This window comes from Mobula hypostoma, chromosome 23 (genome assembly GCF_963921235.1).
Source record: "Mobula hypostoma chromosome 23, sMobHyp1.1, whole genome shotgun sequence".
NCBI classification, from domain to species: Eukaryota; Metazoa; Chordata; class Chondrichthyes; order Myliobatiformes; family Myliobatidae; genus Mobula; species Mobula hypostoma.
The window spans coordinates 43,454,521-43,481,228 of record NC_086119.1 but is presented as its reverse complement, the minus strand read 5'-3'; the positions used below and the strand labels follow the sequence as shown (position 1 = coordinate 43,481,228).

At 44.0% G+C, this 26,708-nt stretch overlaps 1 protein-coding gene across 5 annotated transcripts in view; it reads left to right on the top strand.

The window, feature by feature from the left end:
* Positions 1 to 26,708, top strand: part of hip1 (huntingtin interacting protein 1) — a 331,165-nt gene that overhangs the window by 293,943 nt on the left and 10,514 nt on the right. For all 5 annotated transcript variants that reach the window (XM_063031277.1, XM_063031274.1, XM_063031278.1 and 2 more), the window contains 7 exons: positions 8,677 to 8,784; positions 13,253 to 13,389; positions 13,669 to 13,779; positions 20,186 to 20,244; positions 21,086 to 21,179; positions 21,963 to 22,063; positions 25,572 to 25,677. In XM_063031277.1, the coding sequence (XP_062887347.1) occupies positions 8,677 to 8,784; positions 13,253 to 13,389; positions 13,669 to 13,779; positions 20,186 to 20,244; positions 21,086 to 21,179; positions 21,963 to 22,063; positions 25,572 to 25,677 (716 nt within the window). The remainder of the gene's footprint in view (positions 1 to 8,676; positions 8,785 to 13,252; positions 13,390 to 13,668; positions 13,780 to 20,185; positions 20,245 to 21,085; positions 21,180 to 21,962; positions 22,064 to 25,571; positions 25,678 to 26,708) is intronic.

Here is a 26,708-nt window from a genome sequence, read left to right as displayed (position 1 = left end):
TTGAAGCTGTCAACACCTTGACAGACAGTCATCACATTTTCTGTTCCTTTTACACGTGTTATTAATAATCCCTTAGACCAGGCTCCAACTCAGCAAACTTCATAGTGGCCAAAAACACTGATGAATTGCGACCAATGTAACCTCTCATTTGGTTTTGTCCCGGACCACAATAACAAGGGTCGTCCCATTCCGACTCAATTTTCTCTCGCAAGGGCTTAGTAGGAGGGAAACGGGTATTGACCGCAGAGTTATTGCAAAACTTCCTGCAGTACCCCACCATCTCCAAAAGCCTTCTGAGGGCCCTCTTGTCTGTCGGGGTTGGGAGGTCAGCGATAGCCTGCAGTGTAGCTTGCATCGCTGCCAGCTGCCCCTGTGTCACCACAATTTCCAGGTAAGTGACCCTCGTGTGGCCGAATTCATTTTTTTCAAGGTTCACTATCAAGCTGGCTTCAGACAGCCGTGTTAAATTGCCAATACACACCTCTGTGTTCATCAGCCCTTTAGTCACTGAATTACTTAAAAAATATGGGTGTTGTTTACTTGGCTGCCCTATTGTAACCACAATCACCCAACGTCCCAGTTCTTTGCATTTCCTCGGGACAATCAAACACATGGGTGCGAGTCGTTTAATTACTCCTTCGGGGATTAAGGGAGAGACCTTATCAGTAGACCTGGCCAAAACAATAGCCTTCTCCTATCTGACCGATCCCATCCTAATCTTTTCAAAATGGTTTTTTCCTCTTATCAAGGGGCCCCTAGCTTCATTGATTTCCACGCTAACACCGACTAGGTTTGTTAGCATATCAAAAGCCGGTGACCGTCTCAGTTCGCGTCGGTCATGATCAATAACATTTTTCCCCCTGGGCAGCCGGTAAATCTCTTTCATGATTCCACCAACTGTTTCCTCCAGCACCGCAAAATGTCCACCGGGGGGTACCTCGTGGGCCATGTTAAAAACCTCATCCCCATAACTCTTTTGCACCACCCCCCACTCCTCATCTGCGGATACTGTCCTTGATTTCCCTTTCTTCCTTAGCACTTCCTCATCCGCACAATAGCCTACTAGTTCCCTTGTCAAGGCTGTGTCAGAGAGAGCTGTCTCTGCAAAACCCATCAGCCCCTCGCCTCGCTCCTGCGTCTGCACAAATTCTTTCCTGGCTACTGCTACGTCCGTCCCAGCTCCCTCACTACCTCTTATCTCACTACACCCTGTCTCATACAAGGTTGGCAGAAATGTTTCAGCCAAATTCACCATCGCGGGCGGGGCCTCCATGCTGGCAGGCTGACCCGTCAATCTCACGACTGGGAACACGATTCCTCCGGCGATGTCATTACCGAGCAAGACTTCCACGTCTTTCATCGGTAATTCGGACCTCACCCCAATCGTGACTAGTCCAGAGACCAGGTTGCTCTGTAAGTGTATCTGGTGCAAAGGGACTGACTCTGTCCCTTCCCCAACACCTTTGACCTCTACCTCCCCAGTCTGGGTCTCTGAGCTAAACTCTAATACACTCTTCAGTATTAGTGACTGACACGCTCCCGTGTCTCTCCAGATCCGCACTGGAACTGGTTTTAACCCCTCCTTCACTGACACCAGTCCGGCCGAGATAAACCTCTCGCGCCCTTCCTGGACTTTTTCAGACCTGTCCTTCCCTAGCGGTTCGCTTAACAGCTCGATACAGCCATTCAAAATTTCCGCTTTTCCTTTCCCTGTCTCCTTCCTTGGGGCAAAGCACCTGGACGCAAAGTGTCCGACTTTCCCACAATTATAACAGACGACCCCAGAAGACTTCCTACCAGGCTGCTCCCGGTCTACCTTATCCTTTTCACTAGTCCCCGGCTTACTTTCTGACTTTTCCGGCGGACTCTCCCCTCCGTCCTGACTACCCTTCTGGTAGCCTTTACTCGGGGCAACCTTCATTTTATGCGTCAACGCATACTCATCCGCTAACTTAGCAGTTGCGGCTAACGTGGCTGCCTCTTTCTCATCGAGGTAGGGTCTCATACCCTCAGGGACACAACCTTTAAACTGCTCAATCAGAATCAGCTGCAGCAGTCTGTCATAATCCCCCTCTACCCCTTTCGAGGCGCACCAACGCTCACAATATGTTTGCATCTCGCGAGCAAACTCCAAATACGTGCGGTCCCACCGCTTCCTCGCATTCCGGAACCTCTGCCGGTATGCCTCCGGGACCAACTCATAAATCCTGAGGATGGCCTCCTTCACCACCTCATACTTCTGGGCATCTTCCGCGGATAAAGCGGAGTAAGCTTGTTGGGCTTTCCCTTTCAGTACACTCTGAAGTAAAACAACCCACTTATCCCTCGGCCAGTCCTGACTTATAGCTACTTTTTCGAAGTGGAGAAAGTACCGATCCACATCGGTATCGTCAAATGGGGGAACCAGCCTAACCTCCTGGGTCGCCCGGAACCCTCCACCTTGGTTCGGCACGAGCCCCTGCTCGGCCCTTATCTTTAACTTCTCCAGCTCAAATTCCCTTTCCCTCTGTTTCTCCTCTCTCTCCAACTGTCTGTCCCTCTCTCTCTCTTCTCTCTCCAACTGTCTTTCTCTCTCTTGCCTTTCTACCTCTTTCTCTCTCTCTCGCCTTTCTAACTCTCTCTCTTTCTCCCGCCTTTCTAACTCTCTCTCTTTCTCCCGCCTTTCTAACTCTCTCTCTTTCTCCTGCCTTTCTAACTCTCTCTCTTTCTCCTGCCTTTCTAACTCTCTCTCTTTCTCCTGCCTTTCTAACTCTCTCTCTTTCTCCTGCCTTTCTAACTGCTTCTCTTCGTGTTCTAACTGCCGTACCCGGAACTCGTGCTCGAGTCTCAGTTTTTCAAGCTGTACCTGTACTGCGTCTCCAGCAGGTTTTTCAATAGACACCACCCCCAGCTCACCTTGGGGAAACACACCTTTAGATACATAGTGCTCTACAATAGCTCTGTGTATCTCCTCTCTCCTCATTGTCGACTTCAATTAGCAAGATTCACCCGTTTGGCCACAGCTATCAATTCCGATTTCCTGGCATCCTCTAATGCCTCCAAGGTCGGCGCCTTTATAAATTCCTCAACCTCCATTTCTGCTGTTTGTCTTTTCTTTCTTTCGGGAATTTTAACCCAAACAATTTACTCCGTCCCAAATTTAGCGTTCAAAATCGCGGACGAGAACCCCACTTATGTTACGTACCCCGTAACTGGGTTGCCAAACCAGCAGAAATGGATCACTCAGTTGGAGTCTGGAGTACTAGAACTAAGAAAGTTTTATTAAAGAAACAAGCAACACAGTAATCGAAAGGATAATAAATGCAACAATTCAACAATGATAACCACACATGTACACAGAATTAAGATAACAGCATCAATCAAGCTCTATCGTTGTCTAGGGGTAAATGACCAATTTCAAAATTACTCAAAGTTCAGTCCAGTTTGTAGTTCAGTTCGCAGTAATCGTTGTCATGGCGATGGACAAGGTGGGGAAGAGAGACATAGAATAGGAACAACTCATCATTCAGCACAGCTTCACTCACAGACCAGCGAGATGGCTCACAAACAGCATTTGGGCGGGTCCTTGGTGATGTCACCCGAGGTCACCGACTGTGACCCCTCCTCCAGATGCGGTCGATCCTCTGCAGTGAACCCGGCACCCAGGCAAGGGCGGACACACACCGGGTTCCCGCTGATCGTACCTTTCCACCCTGGTCGTTGTCTGGTACTTCTCACCCACTCGTGAGAAGCATACCGCTTCCAGGGTCTCGTTACCTCGGGTGGCGTGTGTGTCTGTCTTAGCGAACCTGTCCCTTTTTATCCCCCTGCTGGGGTATCGCCTGTCCATCACTTCAAACAGTTCAGGGTTCAAAGGGGGGAGCCGCTCCAGACAGCTCTCCCTCCCACATCCCTTCATTACACATCTCCAGACGCTGCTCCATTGTTCCTTATCTCTCCTTCCCCTGAGGGCAGGTGGCAGACCAACTGCTGATGCCACTGATGCTAGCCCAGGCCAGCAAACATCTTAATTTTATGTGTATTCTCGTAACACAACCATAACAGAATCAATAAAATACTGCCCAACTAGGGCTTTTAACCAGAGTGCAGAAGTCAACAAGCTGTGGAAGTACAAAAGAAATAACAATAATAAATAAATAAGCAATAAGCAACAAGTACTGAGAATATGTGATGAAGATTCCTTGAAAGTGAGTCCATTGGTTATGGGCTTAATGATGGGACAAATGTAGTTATCCCCTTTGGTCAAGAGCCTGATAGCTACTTGGTTTGTCGTGTAGGCAAAACTTTGTTCAGACATTTTAGGATCATACTCCCCTGGCTCATGTAGGTTCAATTTTTTTAGGTTATGAAGACACGTAGTCCTCTTTTATTGTCATTTAGTAATGCATGCGTTAAGAAATGATACAATATTCCCCCGGTGTGATATCACAAAACACAGGACAGACCAAGACTGAAAAAACTGACAAAACCACATAATTATAACATATAGTTACAACAGTACAACAATACCATAACTTGATGAAGAAGTCCATGAGTACAGTAAAAAGTTCAAAGTCTCGCAAATGTCCTACATCTCACGCAGACGGGAGAAGGAAGAAAAACTCTCCCTGCCATGCCAACTGCAGTCCGACTCTGAGTCATCCGAAAACTTCGAGCTCTGATCAGCTCCCGACACCGAGTACTGAATGCCATCTCTGTCCAAACGATTCGACCTCAACCTGGGTTGCCAACAGCAGACAAAGCCGGGGATTTTGAGGCCTACCCTCCGAAAGATTCCCGACCACGCAGTAACGTCAGCAGCGAACGAGCATTTCAGAAATTTCTCCAGATGTACCTCTGTGCTTTCACGTCCATTCTCCATCAAATCAGAATTGTCCATGGCCCCTATTTAACGGTTGCGATATCATTTTTCACCGGAGGGCTGCACACGTACAGGCCTGCTGCTCTCTCTCCTCCCGCCTTTATTGGGTTCCAATAATATCATATAGCCATATAACAATTACAGCGCGGAAACAGGCCATCTTGGCCCTTCTGGTCCGTGCGGAACGCTTACTCTCACCTAGTCCCACCACCCTGCACTCAGCCCATAACCCTCCATTCCTTTCCTGTCTATATACCTATCCAATTTTACTTTAAATGACAATATCAAACCTGTCTCTACCACTTCTGCTGGAAGCTTGTTCCACACAGCTACCACTCCCTGAGTAAAGAAGTTCCCCCTCATGTTACCCCTAAACTTTTGCCCCCTAACTCTCAACTCATGTCCTCTTGTTTGAATCTCCCCCACTCTCAATGGAAAAAGCCTATCCACGTCAACTTTATCAATCCCCCTCATAATTTTAAATACCTCTATTAAGTCCCGCCCTCAACCTTCTATGCTCCAAAGAATAAAGACCCAACTTGTTCAACCTTCCTCTGTAACTTAGGTGCTGAAACCCAGGTAACATTCTAGTAAATCTTCTCTGTACTCTCTCTATTTTGTTGACATCTTTATCCTTAGGATGTATGTAAGGTTACCCGCTGCTGAACCCATTCAGTCATCATAGGCAGGGTTGGTTTTAGAACTGTGACCAAGTTTTTATTTGGAGGAATTTGCATGCATAATAAGGGAAAATCTGCATTGATGTCAGTGTACTAGTGTTGTTTATTGTCCAATTGCTTTGAATCTTTGTTCTGCTTCTACATCAAAAGCTCGGTGCTCAATTAGTCAGTTTGATTCTGGGAAGAAGAGCTTTTGGAGTAGCTAGAAGCCGGAGCCATAAATCCACTGGAGGCTGGGGCTGCTGCTGTTACAAGGCCACAGTGCCCCCACGTGGACTGGTCTGCAGCCGCTTTGGGAATTAGCAAACTAATGTCTTCCAGTCAAGGTACCAAGGACCTGTGCTCCTCACATTGACAGGTGGCCATGCATTGGTTGTGGTGCTAGAAGTTACCATGGTCCTTTACTACTAGACTTTCACCTTCTCCCTAGGAGCAACTAGCCACATGACTAGAATCGGGTAATTTGCAGCCTGTGAATAATTAAAGCAAGAGTTACAGTATATCAGCTCACCAGTGGGAATACCAATTCAACATGAAAAGGGGGTGTGTGATAGGTCAGGAAAAGCCTGCTTCAGGGGCAGACTTGCATTTGCCCGAGTGTTTTTTTATATATACTGATGTGCCATCACAGTACCGTACAGAGGGAGTGCTGCACTGTCGGGATGCCATTCTCCATTTGAAATGTAGGCCACAATGGGTGTCCTTGATGGCAAGCAACTGGCTAGTAGGTTAGATAACAATAAGCACAGAGGAAGGACATGTATTCATTCAATGTGTATTTGATCACTCAATTGACTAGTGCGGTGTCCAGTTTTCATGTGAAATCCGAGTGCTGTTGGAAACATAGCCACAAATCAGGATCAGATCATCTGTTTTGGTGTTAATTGAAGTATAAACATCAGCCTGTGCAAATAGGGAGAGTTCCTCAATGATTTAATGCCCTGGCCTTCTGAATCCATTTGAGGGAATGTGGGCTCTTGGCTAATGAAAAATAGCATCTCTGCCAGTGTAGGGTTTCCTCAGTACCACTGAGGAGCTCCATACCACCAGGAAAGACGGGATGGTGAACAGGCTGTTCAACTGAACATGACTGCATGGAGTTCTAACATAAATCCACCTTTCTACACCATCACCATTTTCCTTTATTCTCTTCGGTCTCAGGCTAGAATCCACTGATGACTGAGCTTCCACATCCCTCTCTGATAAAGAATTCCAAAGATCTATATCTTTGACCAAAGAATTTTTTTCCTTTGGTTATAAATAAACAACTCCTCAGTCTCAGACTGTGATGACAGCTCGGTATTTTCAACACCATTATCCAGTCAAAGCTTGTTGTCAGGCTCCAAGACCTGGGTCTCTGTAGCTTCCCGTGCTGTCGGACCCTCGACCTCCTCGCTGGAAGCTCAGGATCAGTATGGATCAGAAACTTCGTCTCCTCCTCACTGACCTAAAACACAGGCGCACTTCAGGCCTGTGTGTGTAGCCACTTGCTCTGCTCTCTCTCTGCTTCTTACTGCATGGCTAAGCGCAGCCTCAAACCCATCTACAAATCTGCCAATGACACACTGTAGTCGGCTGCATCATGAATAGCGAAGTACAGGAGTGAGTTGGGCTAGCCGCTCGAGTAGTGTCATAACAACAGACTTGTGCTCCGTGTCAGCAAAACTAAGGAACTGATTGTGGGGAAAGTAAACACTCGCCAGTCCATGTTCAAGGATCAGTGATGGAATGAGTGAGCAGCTTCAAGCTTCTGGATGTCAACATCTCGGATTTCTATTCTGGGCCCAGCAAACAGATGAAACCGTGGTGATGGTGCACCAGTCACTCTTTTAGAAGTTTAAGGAGATTCAGTGTGGCACCAAAGACTCTGCCAAACTTCTAATGATGTACAAGCATTTTGACTGGTAATATCACGGCCTGATATGGGAACTCCAATGCACAGAGACATAAAAGGCTCTAGAGCAGGGGTCGGCAACCTTAAGCACAAATGATTTTCTAGCATGCGTTATTCATTAATTTGAGGCAAAACATAACTCGGTGTATTTAAATGGATAATTCCCATATTTCAAGTTTTTTATGGCATTTATCCGGCCCACCGTCCGCTCATTAATACGCGATCCGGCCCACAGAGGCAAAAAGGTTGCCGACCCCAGCTCTGGAGAGTGGTGGGCTCAGCTATTTCCATCGTGAGAAGGTAACATTGGTCATCAGAGACCCCCACCATCTGGGCCACAGCCTCTTCTCATTACTGCTGTCATGCAGCAGATACGAGAGCCTGAAGACCCACAGCTTCTTCCCCATTGTTATCAGGTTCTTGAACCAACCTGAAAAATTCTGTCTTTTGCACTAGATTTCCCTCAGATTCCACTAATTCCATTATGTTATTTTTGTTTGTGTCTTGTAAGTTGTTTATGATTTATGTTCATTTAAATTAATGTAAATTGTGTTTGTCTTCTTTGTAATGTGCTGCTACTACAAAACTCTGCTTTTCATGGCATTTATTACCCAGTTGTAAGCCCATGACAGTAGATGTGAATTTAGTTCTACACTCTTGCCTTTGAATCAGCCTCTCGACATCTGTGTGATGAAAGAAATCCCCATTTATCAGAGAAGACATGTCCATTCAATTAACTTTTGCCATTAGGGCTGTTGTTTCATCACTGTAGGGTATCCCCTGAACAATTTGTTACATCAGTTTAAAACAAGTACTGTATATCATTCCTCATTGGGTTAAGGAAACCACACAACATGCAAAATTTGGTTGCATCAAAGCTTGAGTAAGTGCTTGTAACGCTTCTTTGTTCTTTTACTACAACTCCATTGCAATCACCACTAGGCTGTTTTATCTTCTAATTACTTGGTAAATTGGACAGCTTTTGGGATCTTTTTGTCCAAGCATATCCCTATTGCTAATATTGCCAATACTTTTTATTCTCTCCTACCATGGTTGATGAAGTTGGGCACTCACCAATATTTGCAAAGTGTATGCCAGCATAATTAATTGTTTCAGAGATGGGGGAGCTGGAAATTCTTCATGATATGGACAGGGGATCGCTGCTTAAGATGTACTGGGTTCACATCTGGCATTACTGTGTTTGTTTTTTTGATTCTCTAAAAGATTTATTTATTTTTCAGATGCTAGCAGCCTGCTGCAGTCAGTGACCCTCTTTACCCATCTGATGAGTGACACCATTGTTCAGGGAAGTGCCACTTCCCACATGGTTCCAATGGAGCAGGCGGATAGTAAGTAACGTTTATTGTCTGCATTTGCCAGTGTTGTTAATCCATTATTTGCAGGTGGTTAGTAATGCTGTGTCTGCTGTCTGCAGACTGAGTAATGTCATCACTGCTGTGTACTGATGGTAAGTAATGCCATCACTCCGCTGTCTGCCGCGAGTGATGTCATCACTCTGCCGCGAGTGATGTCATCTCTCTGCCGCGAGTGATGTCATCTCTCTGCTGTCTGCTGACAGCAGAGTAATGCCATCATGTAATATGAAGGTAAGCTATCCAATAATAAAAAAGGAGGACACCAAAACATTTTTCGGATATAAAGAGTAAAAGGAAAGTGAGTGGCTATCGGACCACTGGAAAATGAGGCTCAAGAGTTAGTATTGGGGTTCACAGAAAAGGCAGATGAACTTAATAAGTATTTTGCATCAATATTCACTGTGGAAGACACAAGTAATAAGCCAGAAATTTGAGAGTCAGTGGGCAGAAGTGAGTGTAATTGCTATTACTAAGGGGAAGGTGCTTGGGAAACTGAAAGGTCTTAAGGTAGATAAGTCACCTGGACCAGATGGAATACACCCCAATGTTCTGAAAGAAGTAGCTGAAGGCTTTTGTAAAGACATTTGTAATGATCTTTCAAGAATCACCAGATTCTGGAATGGTTTCGGAGGACTGGAAAACAGCAAATATCACTCCACTCTTTAAGAAGGGAGGGTGGCAAAAGAAAGGAACTTATTGGCTAGTTAGCCTGTCTTCATTGGTTGGGAAGATGTTGGCATCAATTATAAAGGAGAGGTTTCGAGGTACTTGTAGGCACATGATAAAATAGGCCAAAGTCATCACAATTTCCAAAGGGGAAATCCTTTCTGACAAATCTATTAGAGTTCTTTGAAAAAATAACAGGCAGGATAGACAAAGGAGAGTCGATGGATGTATATATAAGGATCTTCAGAAGGTCTTTGGCAAGGTGCCGCACATTAGGCTGCTTAACTAGATAAGAGCCCGTGGTATTACAGGAAAGACTCTGATATGGATAGAAGGTTGGCTGACTGACAGGAGACTAAGTGTGGGAATAAAGGGAACCTTTGCTGGTTGGCTGCCAATGACTAGTGGTGTTGGGACTGCTTCTTTTCATGTCATATGTCAGTGATATGAATAATGGAATTAATGGCTTTATGGCAAAGTTGGCAGATGACATGAAGATAGGTGGAGTGTCAGGTAGTATTGAGGAAGCAGGGAGTCTGTAGAAGGGCTTAGACAGATGGGAAGAAAGGGCAAAAAAGTGCCTGATGGAATATAGTGTAAGGCAGTGTAAAGTCATGCACTTTGGTAGAAAGTTAGAATTTTTTAAAAAAATCAGAGGTGCAAAGGGACTAGGGAGTCCACATACAGGTCTCCCAAGACTCTCCAGTTTAAGATGGCTTTTATGAAGCGTAGTGACTATTTGCTGGTTAGAGATAAAACAAACATAGCTATGAACTACTTTACTAATCGCAGTTTTCCTGGTGAACAATTTCCTTTTGGAGATGAGCTTTTGAACCTTCTGTATGACCTGGCACTTTTGAGGTGTGAACTGAACTCTCGAAGGTGTGGAACAATTGCGTTGTGGTGTGTCCGGGCTGAATTGAGGCTGTACGGCCAGGCCCGAGAGCAGGGAATGAGCTAATGTTTGGCCATTGTTGGAGCGGCCGGAGGCGATTGGATGCTGTAGAGACAAGGTGAGGCAGAGGAAAGACTCGAGGTTTGATCAATTTAAGCACTGGGTCGAATTGGTAATGTCGAGTACGGGACAAGTCGAGGTGCGGGAACCTGGGTTCAAGAGCAAGGATTGACCGGTAATTTGGAAGATTTGAGCGCTTGGCCAGATCGGGGTGCCAGGGCTGGAGGTGAGGGTGGGCCTCTTCAGTTTGCTGCTCCGCGAGGTTTACTCGGCTCTGTGCTGCACTGAGGCTGTGGCCTGCAAGTAATGGGCTCAATTTTACTGTTTGCCCAATTTATGTTTTTTTTCCCCCTGCATGTTGGGTGTTTGGTGGTCTGTCTTAATGGGTTCTATTGGATTTCTTAGTTTTATGGCTGTCTCAACGTTGTGTATAGTACACATCGATAATAAGTATTCGTGTTCGTCCATCATTGTCGATGAAGGCCTTGACACCAATTGATGGTGTCGAGTCTAGCGCATGATTTGGATTTAAGTGAGGGAGAGTTGCGCTGTGTCAGCCTCACTCTCTCTTCCCAATTCCCATCTGGATCCAGCGGCAAGACAATAGTCGAGACGGCTGGAGATGAGACTAGGTGCAGTGGATGACCAGGATGTCTTCTGTGTCTAGTCATGCTGTATGCGTTCCATGACGCTTGCAGAGCCCACCTTCTTGACCGTTGGACCTCCCATTGGTCTCGTCCGCTCAATCCGCTGGAGTCTGTCTTCACATGCTGGTACATGTTGTGTATAGTATACATACTTTGATAATAAATATACTTTGAACTCTGTAGGATTCCTTGAAGATTGACTTGCAGGTTGAGTTACTGGTAAGGAAGGCAATTGTATTGTTGGCATTCATTTCAAGAAGACTAGGATATAGAATCAGGATGTAATGCTGAGGCTATATAAGTCATTGATCAGACCTTACTTGGAGTATTGCTGGCATTGGAGAGGAGCCAGAGGAGATTTATGGGAATGATTCAGGGAACGAAAGGGTTAACACAGGAGCATTTGGCTCCAGGCCTGTACTCACTGAAGATTAGAAGAATGAAGAGGAATCTCATTGAAACCCATTGAATATCAAAAGGACATGTTGGAGTGGATGAGGAGAGGATGTTTCCTATCGTAGGGGAGTCTCGGACCAGATGGCACAGCCTCAGAATAGAGGAACAGAGATGAGGAATTTCTAGCTAGCAGATAGTGAATCTGTGGAATTTATTGCCACAGAGGGCTGTGGAGGCCAAGTCCTTGGGTATATTTAATGCAGAGCTTGATAGGTTCTTGATTAGTCATGGTGTCAAAAGTTATGGGAAATAGGCAAGAGAATAGAGTCTTGAGAAGGGTAATAAATCAGCCATGGTGGAATAGCAAATGGGACTCGATGGACTGAATGGCCTAATTCTGCTTCTATGTCTGATGGTCTTCACACTTGCATACCTCTGCACTGCATGAACAGCATGATGGCTGCACTTCACATTCTGTTCCTCCATCTCTTTAATTTCCCCTCCTCTGGTGTGTCTGTCCCCTAGCTGCCTTCTCTTGCACCACTCAGCTTCCTCTCCCCTCCTCCATTCTGTATTTCCTCCGTACTATCTCCTTCAACCCCCAACCAACTCATCCCATCTTCCCTCTGTTTTGTTTAACCCTGCTGTCTCTGCATCTCTCTTGGAATTTTTCCGTAATAGGAAAGAAGGGAACAGAAAACCCTCCACTTTCCTGTAAATTGGTACAGAACAATTGGTTTGGACCTTTGGTTTGGACTGTTATGCAAGTAGATCTTGTATATTTGCTGCTCTTTCTTCAGAAAAAATCAGTGATAATTTCTTAAAAGAATGAAATGGATTTATTGATTTTTGTCCTGACGAAGGGACTCGGCCTGAAACATCGACTGTACCTCTCCTAGAGATGCTGACTGGCCTGCTGCGTTCACCAGCAACTTTTATGTGTGTTGCTTGAAATTCCAGCATCTGCAGATTTCCTCATGTTTGCGTTGTTGATTTTTTGATTTTTTTTTTGCTCTCAGCATATTTTTGAAAAGATTATATGTTGCAGTGGGGCTGTGATTTGATACTGCATCACCGTGCGTAGAGGGGTCACTGCACAGGATAGAAAAAGCTGCAGAGAGTTGTAAACAGCCAACTCCATCATGGGCACTAGCCTTCCCAGTGTCAAGGACAACTTCAGAAAAGCAGCAGCCATCATTAAGGACCCCCACCATGCCCTCTTCTCATTGCTAAAATCGGTGAGGAGGTACAGGTGCCTGAGTCCCCTCTACTGTCAGATTTCTGAATGGACAATAAAGTCATGAACACTACTTTGTTATTTTTGCTCTTATTTTTGCACTACTTATTTAAATATAATTGTTGTAATTTGTAGTGTATTTTGTGTATTGCACTGACTGCACCACAAAACAACACACTTCACGACATAGTCACTGATAATAATTCTGATTAAGGCTTTCTGGTGTTCTGACTTCTTGGTACCCTGGTGTGGATGGTGAAATAGGTGCTACTCTCCCAAGCACTCTTTCCTAGATCTGAGCTCAGGGCAGGGGTGGTGAATATTTGGCCACGCGTGCCGCACAGTATCTAGAAGTAGTAACCCTGCCTGATCTTTACTTGTTCCATAACCTAAAAATGTCAAAATCTGTGGGTTGAGTCCATGGTGAGTCAATAAGGAACGAACTTGAAATAAAAAAACTTGGGTATAGTGTTTTGCATTTATAATATTGATCACACTATCCTGGCCAGACCTGACATTGTATTGTTTTCCGATTGTTAGACCTGTTGGAAGCATGTAAACAGTGCGGCAGCAACGTACTCTCCTACTTCTCCAATTTCAAGGACTCTACAACACTGAGCGCTGCAGATTGCACTCAAGTGAGAGACAGTCTGAACCAGATACACACCATTGCAGAGGTAAGAAGCTGAGCCTGCTCCTTTAAGTCTGCGAGAACTGGATAAAGTTGGGAGCATATTGAAACAATCTAAACTGCGGGAAGGTCCAGCCGGGATTGCTCACACTGTTTCTCCATCCGAGAACAGCTGAAGTAACAGGATTTAAGAACTGGACCACTGTTGTTCATTGAAGGCAAAATATGCTATCTGTGTAACTCTTGAAATTCTGGACTGACTGAGCTTTCTATTCATCTCTGTTGTCTGCGATGCTGCTGACTGCTGCACGTGTGTTTGTTTTAGGAACTAAGGCCAAAAGGACGAGACATCAAACAGAAAGAACTAGGTGATCTTGTGGAACAAGAGATGTCTGCTACGTCTGCCGCCGTTGAGGCAGCAACCAAAAGGATAGAGGTGATTTCAATTAACTCCAGTGTTAATTTCATTGGCTAGAACAGTAGAAAGTTGTTATAATATTCTGTTGTGCTAAGAGGCATGTCTGGATGAGAGGATATTGTGGTGTACGTGAAGAAACACTTAGAGCAAGATTGATTCCTGGGACATATGGAATCTTCCTGCAACAATTTGTTTTCTGTTCCAGTTTTCAGCATCTGCAGTCTCTTGTATTTTTATTTAGTACGAGTCCCATTTCTCAGCTCTCAGCCAGTAACTATGTTGGCGACGGCAGACACATATACAAAAGAACAGATAGGGAGCACTGGGTGGGCACTCAGGCCATCAAGTTTGTTCCACTGTTTAATAAGGTCGTGGTGATCTGATTGTGTGACCTCACCTCCACATTGCTACTTAGCCACAGAATCTTTCATTCCCGTGCAAAACAAGTATCTATCTTCATTTGCTTTGCAGATATTCAAAGGCTCAGTGTTTCAGTGGCCTTTGAGGAAGAGAGTTCTAAAGATTCACAATCCTCAGTGTAAACTCTTTTCCTCATCTGTGTCTTGAAGTGATGACTCCGTATTTTTAAGCAGTGAGAAGAGAAGGGAGATGGGTCAAATGCAGGCGGATGGGACAGGCTAGTTCTAGATGCTCCCACAAGGAAGCATCCTCTCCACTTCCACCCTATCAAGACTCCTCAAAATCTTGTCTGTTCTAGTTAAATCATGTATCACTCTTTTTAAATTCCAATAGATACAAGCCCAGCCTTCCCTTGTATTCCAAGATGGTGCTGACGATATTTTGCAGACAGCTTAATAAACTAGTGAAGGTTCTACTGGGTATACTTCTTTTGAACTGCGATCGCTGCAATCCGCAGCTGTAATTTTCCTTTAAGGAACGTACCTTTGAGCCGTCTAATCGAGCTAGCAATTTTACAATCTCTTGAAGGACTTGGTGAACCTGACTCCCAGGACTGCAGATACGGCACACTGAAGTGGACGAAGATCAGCTATCATTGCTGGAAGAGAATGTCAGGGTGGACTTCAAGCCAGATTTAAAGTGTTGAGGCCCGAGAGCTGGAAGCAAACCAGTGTGCAGCCCCACTACTCTGTCCCAGCCAAGATCCACCTCCCCACCCGCCACCTGAGCCTGTCCTATTTGACCGTCTCCCTCTCTCCTCACCACTACTGCCAGGCAGGAGGTGCAGGAGTCTTGGGTCGCTTTCTCCCAGGTTCAGGCACGGTTGTTGCCCTACAGCCATCCTTAACCAGCTTCACCCAGTGCTGAACTGACTCTGCAGCCTGGGGCTCTGCATTTCACATTCTCAGTACTATTTGTTTATTGTCTTTTATAATTTGCACTGTTTGTCCTCTTTTGCACAGTGGATGTTGGTCTTTGTTATGTGTTTTTTTTCATGGATCCTGTTGTATTTCTTTTACCTTGTGGGTGCCTGCAAAAAAATGATTCTCAGTGTTGTATCTGATTATACATACTTTGTACTTTGAACTTGTATGGCAACCTGCCAGCTCTAGGTTTTAATCTAATAAATCTTCTGTGAACTGCTTCCGGTGCATTACCATCTTACTTAACTAAGCGCTTGGCCTATACAGAGTGCTGCATGCATGGTACATTACAATTCCCTACCTATAAATAATAACTTTCCTTTGGATTTAATAATTATCTGCTCTGCCTGCCTATTGGACTTTTGTCAATCATGCACTTGGACACCCAGCTCCCTGAACATGCTTCCCCAGATAACTTTTAAAATTAATTTCTGCTTCAATTGTCCTTACAGGCAGTGAGTTCCAACCATCTATAAAAGAACGGAAGAAGCATCTGTTGCACTTTAGATTAAACCAAAATTCCCCAGTTTTTGGATAAGCTTACTAGCTTTTTGAAATTTTTGCCTCTGTTGACATTTCTCTAAGGGAAACTAGCGGACACACATAATTTTATTGATTGATTGAGATACAATGCGGAATAGCCCCTTCCAGCCCTCCGAGCTGCATCCGCCCAGCAATCCCCGATTTAATTCTCGGCTAATCCTAGGACAATTTACAATGACCAATTAACCTGCATCTTTGGAGTGAGGGAGGAAACCAGAGCACCTGGAGGAAACCCATGCAGAGAATGTACAAATGCCTTACGGGAACAACAGGAATTCTGCAGATGCTGGAAATTCAAGCAACACACATCAAAGTTGCTGGTGAACGCAGCAGGCCAGGCAGCATCTCTAGGAAGAGGTACAGTCGATGTTTCAGGCCGAGACCCTTCGTCAGGACTAACTGAAGGAAGAGTTAGTAAGAGGTTTGGGAGGGGGAGGGGGAGATCCAAAATGATAGGAGAAGACAGGAGGGGGAGGGATGGAGCCAAGAGCTGGACAGGTGATTGGCAAAGGGGATATGAGAGGATCATGGGACAGGAGGGCCAAGGGGAAAGACAAGAGGGGGGGAACCCAGAGGATGGGCAAGGGGTATAGTCGGAGGGACAGAGGGAGAATAAGGAGAGTGATAGAAAGAATGTGTGTATAAAAATAAATAACGGATGGGGTACGAGGGGGAGGTGGGGCATTAGCGGAAGTTAGAGAAGTCAATGTTCATGCCATCAGGTTGGAGAAGTCGATGTTCATGCCATCAGTTTCTTTCAGCCAGAGACCTCTTGCTCCCACCACGAATCCAAAGTAAGCCACTGTCTCTGCACCTGTAAGCTCTTTTATCTGGCGTGTGAGATGTTTATACTTTTCCTCCTTCTCCTTCCACGCCTTTTCAAGGGACAGATGGCTGTCCTCATATCTGATGGTCACGTCGACTACAACCGCTTTCCCTCTCTTAACAAAGATCAGGTCCGGCTTCCATAGCGATCCGTCCTCTGTTCTTATATGAGGTTCGACGTACGCATCCCATCCAAGCTTACAGGCTTTGTCTTTCAGTCTTTCAGCCACCTTGTTATGCCTCTTAATCCGGCTCCTTTTCACCTCCGCACATCTCCCAGAGATGTGGGCCAGGGTCTCATTGGCCACACTACATCTCTTACAGATTTTCACTCGATCTTTGTCCCCTTTATTCCTTGTACACCGTGTTGAATACTGTCCACATCTTAGCAGCAAAGCATCCGCTATCTGGTAGCCCTTCCAGCCTTCGTGGTTTTTCAGCCACCAATTAGATGGCTCATTATTCCTGAAGTCTCTGATTCCGGATCCCTGTATAGTTAGCTGGGCCCACTTTTCGAATTCGGTCGTCCGCCAGTCTAACTCGAATTTGGGTGGTCCGCTCACTTCATCCTCCATCATCTCCCCAAAGACGTCGTAACCTCCACCAGGTGCTCTCGGTCCGTCCACCATGTATGATTGGATGTCAGACTCCTGTTCCCCCATGACTTCCTTCAGCACTTCGAGACTAGCCAGACTCTTGATTTTGCCTGGTTGTCCTCGTTGGCCATGGTGAACGACACTTTGATAACTCTGTCCTCTGAGAGCTCCAACGCCAGCCTTTTCCTGATCACAGCTATCAGAATCAGCACTTCCAACTTTGGTAGGCTTAACCCTCCGTACTTATTTCTGGCCTACAGTATTCCATCTGCTGTATCCTGGGGTAGGTGGAGGATCTCCTTGGCCGCTGTCCTCATGGCATGAACATTGACTTCTCTAACTTCCGCTAATGCCCCACTTCCCCCTCGTACCCCATCTGTTATTTATTTTTATACACACATTCTTTCTCTCTTTCTCCTTTTTCTCCCTCTGTCCCTCTGACTATACCCCTTGCCCAACCTCTGGGTTCCCCACCCCCTTGTCTTTCTCCCCAGACCTCCTGTCCCATGATCCTCTCATATCCCCTTTGCCAATCACCTGTCCAGCTCTTGGCTCCATCCCTCCCCCTCCTGTCTTCTCCTATCATTTCGGATCTCCGCCTCCCCCTCCCACTTTCAAATCTCTTACTAACTCTTCCTTCAGTTAGTCCTGACGAAGGATCTCGGCCTGAAACGTCGACTGTACCTCTTCCTAGAGATGTTGCCCGGCCTGCTGCGTTCACCAGCAACTTTGAAATGCCTTATGGGTAGCGGCTGGAATTGAATCCAAGTTGCTGGTACTGTAAAGTGTTACCCTCACCACTGTGTTATTGTGCCTTCTGTATATCTCCTGTAAATTTCACTCGGGACTCCTCTGTTCTCGGGCAACCAAACGTAGCCCAGTGAAAAGTTTCTCATTGCTTGAATCCTCCCGCTGTGCTACTGTTCCTGTAAATCCTCTCTGTACATTCTGTAGCACTGTCAGCCTATCTAATGTGCAATTATTTAGAGTATTCCAGCAGTAGTCTGATTGCTGCTTCACGCTGTTTTATAATGACCTCCTTTTCTCTTGTATTCTGTAGCCTGGCAATTAAAAGAAAGAGTCTCTTGTACTAAACTAGGATATCCAGATCTCTTAATGCGCTTCGGCAGATAGTATTTAAAAGTCATGAGGGTTTCTGCCTGAATTACAGCTCCAGCCGTTGGTGCATGTGTTCATCTGTGCACTTTCCAGTATTCTGCCATTTCCTTTATCTGACCACCTAAAACTTAACAGCATCGACCTTACACTTGACTGGTTCCTTTGGCTGAAGAATTTAAAACTAGGTAGATGGATAGATATACTTTATTGATCCCGAGGGAAATTGGGTTTCGTTACAGCCACTCCAACCAAGAATAGAGCATAAATATAGCAATACAAAAACCACAAACAATCAAACAACAAAATGCAAACTATGCCAGATGGAAATAAGTCCAGGACCAGCCTATTGGCTCAGGGTGTCTGACCCTCCACGGGAGGAGCTGCAAAGTTCGATGGCCACAGGCAGGAACAACCTCCCGTGACGCCCAGTGTTGTATCTCGGTGGAATATGGCCGGAGTCCAACAGCAAAAAGTTCAATATCCGGTCTACAAACACGTTCCTTGATCGTAATATGACCAGGATTGCACCATCCGTTGTTAACCAGAACAGTAAGCCCCCAACTGCTTTACGCTTACCGCTCTCAGTGCGAAGGATCCGAGTGTCAGAATGAGGAGCAGCCTTTTAGAGCCGCGATGGTGGTTGTGAATCTTCTGAACTCCTAATGCTCGACTGCTTTTGCTTAATACTTCAAGACTGAGATGAGTAGATCTTATTGGGCACAAGGAGTCAAAGGATGTGGGATTAGGATTGGAAGGTGCAATTCACATCGAAGTTCAACCATCAGATTGTTGGTAGGCAGAGCAGGTTTGAGAGGTCAGGTGAGCCTGACTGTTTTATTTGTTTTAACTACTACCACTACTACGTCGACTCAGGCCTAGGGGGCCGGCGTCGGGCACGATGACGGACTCTCCAGTTCTCCCTCTCCCTCATCAGTGTGTTCAGTTCATCTACATTAGCCGCGCCGCTGTCTTCTAGGATGTCTTTTAGGATATTTGTTTTAAAGGGAATACTAAATTCAAATGCTGGATGATAATAATTGTTAGGTGGAGTTGGTAAAACAAATGTTTAGAGGCTTCCTATAGATTGACCTGTTTTCTTGTGCCAGTGATATCCTGTTTTAGCTTACAGGTCACTGTGTACAGATTTTCCACAAAGTAAAGCAAGGCATGCAAGCTAAGATTTGTGGGGGGGAGGGGTGAAATTCACAAAGAAAAAAGTCAGTTTTGTATTTTTTTGCATTTGCAAAGGGAGGGAAGATTTTCTTTGTACTTAACTAAATTTTCTCACTTCTGGAATTTCAGTTCCGAGTTAGCCTACTATAGAACAGTTTGAAGTAATTTGTTATGTGTCCTGTATAGAGCAAAGCTATGTAGGATGAGAAGGAGCACTTGGTAGAAAGTGAAGGGTGTATTTAAAAGGCAAAGTCTGAAGGTTTTCAGTACGAGGTGATAGCAAGAGCTCTGTGTATTACTGCTAGTACTTATTTAAGTTCCATTTATTACCATCTGGCCTACTCTTCCTGTCTGAAGTTAGCTTTCAGGAAGTTGAAAACTATTTTACTTGAAACTGTGTGCCTTTTCTAACAGCTAATCCAATATGTACTCTCCGTGTAGAAAAGTGAAAGAATAGATTGACATGACGCAGAATTCAATTTCTTCATCTTCATAAGACTGATGGTTACCTAATCACAAACAAGAGAAAATCTGCAGATGCTGGAAATCCAAGCAACACACACAGAATGCTGGAGGAACTCAGCAGGCCAGGTAGCATTTATGGAAAAGAGTACAGTTGGCATTTCAGGCCGAGAAACACATCTATAAATGGGATCGACCCTGCTGAAAGGTATCGGATTGAAATGTCGACTGTACTGTTTTCCAGCCTGGCCTGCTGAGTTCCTCCAGCATTTTGTGTGTGTTGCTCAGGTGAATGTTACCTGTTGGATTTTAAAGTGGTCTTGTTTAAACAGTTCTCTCTTTTCTTTAAAATCTTGTAACCAGGAAATGCTGAGCAAGTCAAGAGCAGGAGACACTGGTGTAAAGCTGGAGGTGAATGAGAGGTAATTGTCTTGGTTCATATCAGTCTACATCAAGTTTGGATGCTGGCCATTGAATACAACTTCACTGTTAAAAGTTCTTTTAATATTAAACTCTCAATGAGAAAGCAATTGTTTCCCATTCTGTAGCCCCTGTTTTGTGAAATCTCAGCATGTTGCCATGCAGTCACCAATATTTTCCAGAGTCATTGTATCTACTCAGTACGGTAGGCTTATATTTGCAGTCATCTCTCTGCAATGGTTTTTCTAAGTGTGCTCAGGAGGCAACATGGAGCTATAAAATTGTGACAATTCCACACCAATTTAGATTCTTACGAATAACACGTTGTTTGTTTTTTTTTTAAATCTCTTTAGTTTTTGGCCTTTGAATGTTGTAGAGGTATGAATCAGCTAGCTATCAGTCTTGATCTGCTGATTTGTGGATGGAACTTCAGAAGTTCCTGCTGGAAGGGTTGTTCGTTTTGATCCAAAACAGAAATCAACTACGCAGCTCGTGTGTCATCATTAAAGTTGTCTCTATTTGATCGAGGTCCAAGGATGAAACTGATTCCCATTCACCACCCCAATTGTTAATTAACTAATTCCATTCTCGTCCAATCCATTCTACAGAATGATGAATGACTGCTAATTTCCTTTTGTCCAGAATTCTCACAGGCTTGGACAAACCCATTTTTCATTCACTTCCTTTGCAGATTCTGTTGAATAAGTTCCTTGTCCGTTTATAGACTTGAATCAAAAATAAAATTGACTAGTTTACTACCTGTTTCCTCCTTTTGACTACAATCTTACTGAACTGCTTTAAATCCTATTCCCTAAGTTTGTTTGTCTGCGTTATTTACTTCAGGATCCTTGAATCTTGCACTGACTTGATGCATGCTGTCAAAATGTTGGTTCTGACGTCGAAGGATCTACAGAGGGACATAGTGGAGAGTGGAAGGGTAAGAGCCTTGTGAAACCTAGTCACAGAACTATATGTGGCTTCTTGAAACTACACCAGCCATCAATCACCTATTCACATCAATCCTATTGCACTTTCCCCGTATTTCCATAGCTCCAGCCAGATTCTACCACTCACCCACACACTAGGGCTATTAACATATATGAGCCTCTCCTCAATATCTTCCTCTCCTACTTAATGCAAGTTTTAAGAAGCATCATTAAGTCCAAGCAGTGGGTCATGTATCTCTCTGCAGGCTTAGTTTTCAATATTTGAATACTGAGCTGTGAAGTGTGCTGTTGATTCACTGTTAAAGGTGATTATATCAATGCATAGTGCTACTAAAACAGGCTCTCATTGCAGCTCGGTGAGTCCTCCAACCAGGTATTTCAGGAACAACTTAGTAGCAACTGTGGAAGAGACTATTTGCATATAATCACCATATGAAATTAATAGTTGTTTGCTGTCATTTTACTGGAATTCCTTCCCAAACTGACGGCAGCAAGTCAGGAAACTGCAACAAGGAACACACTTGTCCTTCCTTAAAATGTTTCATGTTCTGGCCATCCTGGTCCTTAGTTTCCCTTCCGATCATTTGTGTTTCAGACAATGCCCAATTCTTTATCTGGACTCAGGATGACGGGTTTGAATTGCATCTGTCAGTCATGCACTGGCACCTGGAGAATGGGCACTTAGATGAAGTAGTAGTCCTAGCTTATCCAGCAACTTGTAGGAACCTTCAGCTGAGAAGGTGCCATGATGGCTTTGTGTTTCTTGCTCATAGGGGGCAGCGTCCCAGAAAGAGTTCTATGCCAAGAACTCCAGGTGGACCGAAGGACTCATTTCTGCATCAAAGGCTGTTGGCTGGGGAGCGACTGTGTTGGTGTAAGTATTACAACTGCTGTTCTTTTATGGTTCTAGTGGCAGTCACCTATGGACTCTGCTGTTGAATCTGGATCCCAGTTACAATCATGTCTGGTTCACAAGATTGCAATGGGAGTTTAAGGATTGGATACTATTACATTTGAGTTGAATATTCAAATTAAAAAGAAATCTCTCTTCCTAGAATCATAGAAGTAAGACACAGGAGAAGGCTATTTGGCCCATTGAATTCACAGTGCAATGCAGTCAGTCTCATTACTTCACTCTGTTTGCCCTGAAAATAACTTTCCTTTGAGTATCTATCTATTTCTCATTTATAAGTCCTGATAGACTTTGTTTCTGTGACCCTTATACGCAACATCATTCCATGTCATTTTCTGATCTCTTCAATTGTGCTCCTTTTAAGACCAAAAGGTATAGGAGCAGAATCAGGCCATTTGGCCCATCGAGTCTGCTCTGCCAATTCATCATGGCTGATCCATTTCCCCCTCAGCCCTGGTCTCTAGCCTTCTCCCCATTACCCCTAATTTTCTCAATTAATCCCAGTCTTGTACAAATCTTTCAACTTTCTTTACTCCATGCACAATTGCTCCAGTCTCTCCAGTCAGACATTGTTGATCAAGTCCCTCGTTCCTGAAGCCAATCTCGCCTTCAATCTCCCTACAACTTTCCACTTTCTTCCTAAAGTATGGTGACCAAAATTTCATAAGTAAATTTATTTGTAGCCAAACAGTGTATCAGATCTTTAATGTAGTAGCATTTCCAATACTTCCTGTACCTTAGCAAACACATTCCCTGTGTGCCCCACCAGCTCTGAAGGTTCATACACAACACTTGTCTCTCATTCATTTATATTAGAGTATGTCACTTGGTCTATAATATTGTTCATCATTCATTTTTCCAAGGTATATTACTGTACTTATCTCTGTATTAAATTTCCTCTCTACCTGTCTATCCACTCTGCTTTGGGTTGCTGCAGTCTGACGTTATGCTCATTATTTACTCATCTCCCATTTTTGTGTCATTTGCAAACTTCAAAATTTTTCCAGCAGCTTATGAATTTGGCAACATGTATATTAAAAAAGGCATTGACATTAAGGAACAACTCTCTATTGTACTCCAGTCAGAAAACCATCTGTTTACTATCACCCTCTGATTTCTATCACTAAGCCAGTTCTTTACCCACTCTGAAACTGACCCTTTTACTCCCTGTCCACAGTTTAACTGATCTGCTTTTTATATGGGAGTTAGACAAATGCCTTCTGAAAACCTAAAAAAAAATGTCTACTACATTTATCTTTATTGACCATCTCTATTACCTCATCAGAAAATTCAATTATGTTAGTCGAACACAAGTTGCCTTTAATAAATCTTTAAGTAGGCTCTGAGTAACTTTTAATTTTCCCTGATCATTGTTTCTAAGAACTTCATCATTGAAGATAAACTGACTGGTCCACGGTTGGTAGTAAGCATTTTGCTGAAACCCTTTTTTGTAAGAGCCATTTCTTTAAGCACAGTTAGCTTTTCTCATAACCTTGTTAACTTTCACCCCTTCCTCTACCTTGAGTACCTTCCCTTCCATTGAGTAAGCATTTCCAATCTGCCTCCTGGATGTAGAGAAAACTAATGTCAGATAAATAAAGAGGCCAAAAATGGGATCTTACTTGGGAAGGAAGATACTTGCGAAATTCCAGATATCCACAAGGGAATTATTAGGTGCTGAACAGAAGTTGGGTAGCATTTTTCTGTGCCTCTATGATTCTAAATCTACCTGTTCAAATATTCACACTTCTAGTTTCAACTTGCAGGTTTCTGTACCAACATCTATAATTCAGACTTCCATTGTGAACCATGCTTAATCTTAAAGTGCCTCATAATTAACCAGTGTAAAAAATCTGACAACTTTGCTGAATTCCTCCTTGTCCTTGTCTCCTGTAGACTTTGGAACAAGTGTAACAACTTTCAGCATGCCAGGAAGGGAAGAAGATTAAGAAAGGATTCTGACAGCAGTTGTACTGCTACAGATACTGTTGTTGCTTTGAAGTTTTAAAAGAGGAAATGTGGAGCTGAGGTTGCAGGCTGGTTCTCAGGAAATTGTAAAAAGCCAGCAGTTTGTGGGATTGGTACTGTTCACAATGGCAGAGATGTATGGCTAGCAAGAGGGCTGTGCAAATTTCTACTTGAGGGAGAGGGGTTGATACTAATTCTAAGCACCAAAGGAAGCTGTGGTCGTGGATGGACAGGGTGATGCCATAGGAACTCAGTGTAAATAATTTGTTTTCATGGTAAAAATATACTGTTGTGTCTGGTGTTGTGAGAAAGCGGAGTTCTCTTTCAAGTCATAGACATTAAACAAAGCAGTAAGTTTCCAACAAAATATAATAGAATACTAGATGTATATACAGAATATAAGATTTGAGGTGCAGTGGTTGAGTAATATAATACTGAAAATGCTGGAGATTCTGCAGACGCTAGAAATGCAGAGCGACGTGCACAAAATGCTGGAGGAACTCAGCAGGTCAGACTGCATCTGTGGAAATGAATAAACAGTCGATGTTTTGGGCCAAGAGCCTTTGTTGGGACTGAAACTGAAACCAAGCAGTTGTGGAGGCTTGGGTTTGTTGCTACAGAATAATGAGGTAATTATGAGTCTGGTAGGGTAGCCATGATGGGCTGAATGGCCTAATTCTGCTCCTATGTCTTACAGGTTATGGTGAGAATAGGGATGAGAGGAATAATAAATCAGCCATGATGGAATGGTGGAGCAAGTCAGTGGGCCAAATGGCCTAACTCTGCTCCCATGTGTTATGGTCTGAAAGTTGCACAGATTTTCTAGGATGCTTTGTGACCACACACAGATGTGAAAGGAGAGAACTAAATTTTCATTAATGTAGCAGATCATGCTGTTGTGTTTAAAATTATATACGTCTGAGACAGGATCGCATCATTGAAGGCCCAACAAGCATAGAGATGGCATTAAATGTAGGTAAGATAGGACAGAACTGTTTTAAAAATTGGACCAAATAGTATTTGGCTAGAAATGAAGTCCTTTCCTTCTGGTTTGCAATGGTTCAGAAACACTTATGTGACTAGATACACAGACAACTTGTTGACGTCGTGGCCATTGGGTGTCGGGGATCCTGCTGCTTGGCTGAAACAGACTGTCAGAAAAGGGCAAGTGCAACACAGCGATCACTCGATACTTGAGGTTGGCCGTTGTCTCGGCTGCTTCAACATTGTCCTTATGTGGGTTATCAAGGTCAAGTGTTAGCATACTACAGGGGTGGATTCTATTGGGCAATAATGTCCTTTAATACTTTCACACAATTTATGCTATATGTTTGTGTATTATGTCCTTGCGGTAATTCTCACTGATGCTTGTTCAACTTGAGCTTCTGTCAGCTGGTGGCTGTCTTACTACCGTTGAACATTCTTCTGATTTATGGTGCAGTGCTGAGATTTGATAAATGGTTTGGAGCTTGCACTAGTATTCTCCCATTTGTCTGTTCAGGGATGCTGCAGATATGGTTGTCCAGGGAAAGGGGAAGTTTGAGGAATTAATGGTGTGTTCCCATGAGATTGCAGCTAGTACAGCACAGCTGGTTGCTGCCTCCAAGGTAAGTCCTCGCCTTTCTTCATTGCTTCATATTCTTCCAATTACATGAGGCAAATGAGTAGAAACCTTCCAAAAAAGGAATGCAGAGTGTTGAAAAATGTTAATTTAGTTTATAAAAACTTTATATTTGATATAAAATCCCACTGATTGAACAGATGGATTGGAAGAGTGATTCAATGTGTTACAGTCACAACAATTATCTTCCAGTACAGCTTGTGAGGGATAGTCTTATCAATGACCCCGTAAAGCATGAGAGTACCTGGAGTTCACTTTGCAATTATAAAGCACCCGTATTTCAGCATGTTTGTGATTATTTTTATCAATCTTGCTTCTGACAGTGACAGCGTCTGACATAGTTCAGTGCTGCCAGGAGTTTAATGTTTACTGAATATTGTCCAACTACTGAGAGTCATACCGTTCTGTACAGATCAGAAACTGTAGGCTCATGGTAATATTCTTATCCATCTACACAACCCCACTTGCCCACACTGGGTCCTGATCAGTACATGCCTTGTCTATTTAAGTGCCTGCCTAAATGTCTCTTAAATATTGATTGTATCTGATTCCATCACCTCCTCTGCCAGTGCGTTCCAGATATTCCCCTCAAATCTCCTTTAAAACTCCTTCCTTTCACCTTAAATCTATGCCCCCTGTTTTTGATACCCCAACGGGGATAAGAGTCTGACAATCTCCCCCTCTGATAATTTATATACCTTTATTTAATCACCGCTCAATCTCCTTTGCTCCAGGAAAAGCAAAGTAGTCTCGCCCCCATTCCTAAATGCCTCTAATCTATGCAACATTCAGGCGAATATCCTCTGTACACTCTCTACCCAAGTTTCCTCTGCTATATGTCCTGCTGTAGTCTTAGCCTTTCTCACTACCCACAATACCGACAACCTTTGTGTCATCCACAGCTTTACTAATTAACTGTCCTATCTTCACAGCCAAATTATTGATAGACGTCTTAACAATGATTCCAGTTCTGATCCTTGCAGTACATCACTGGTCATAGACTTCCAGTCGGAAAAG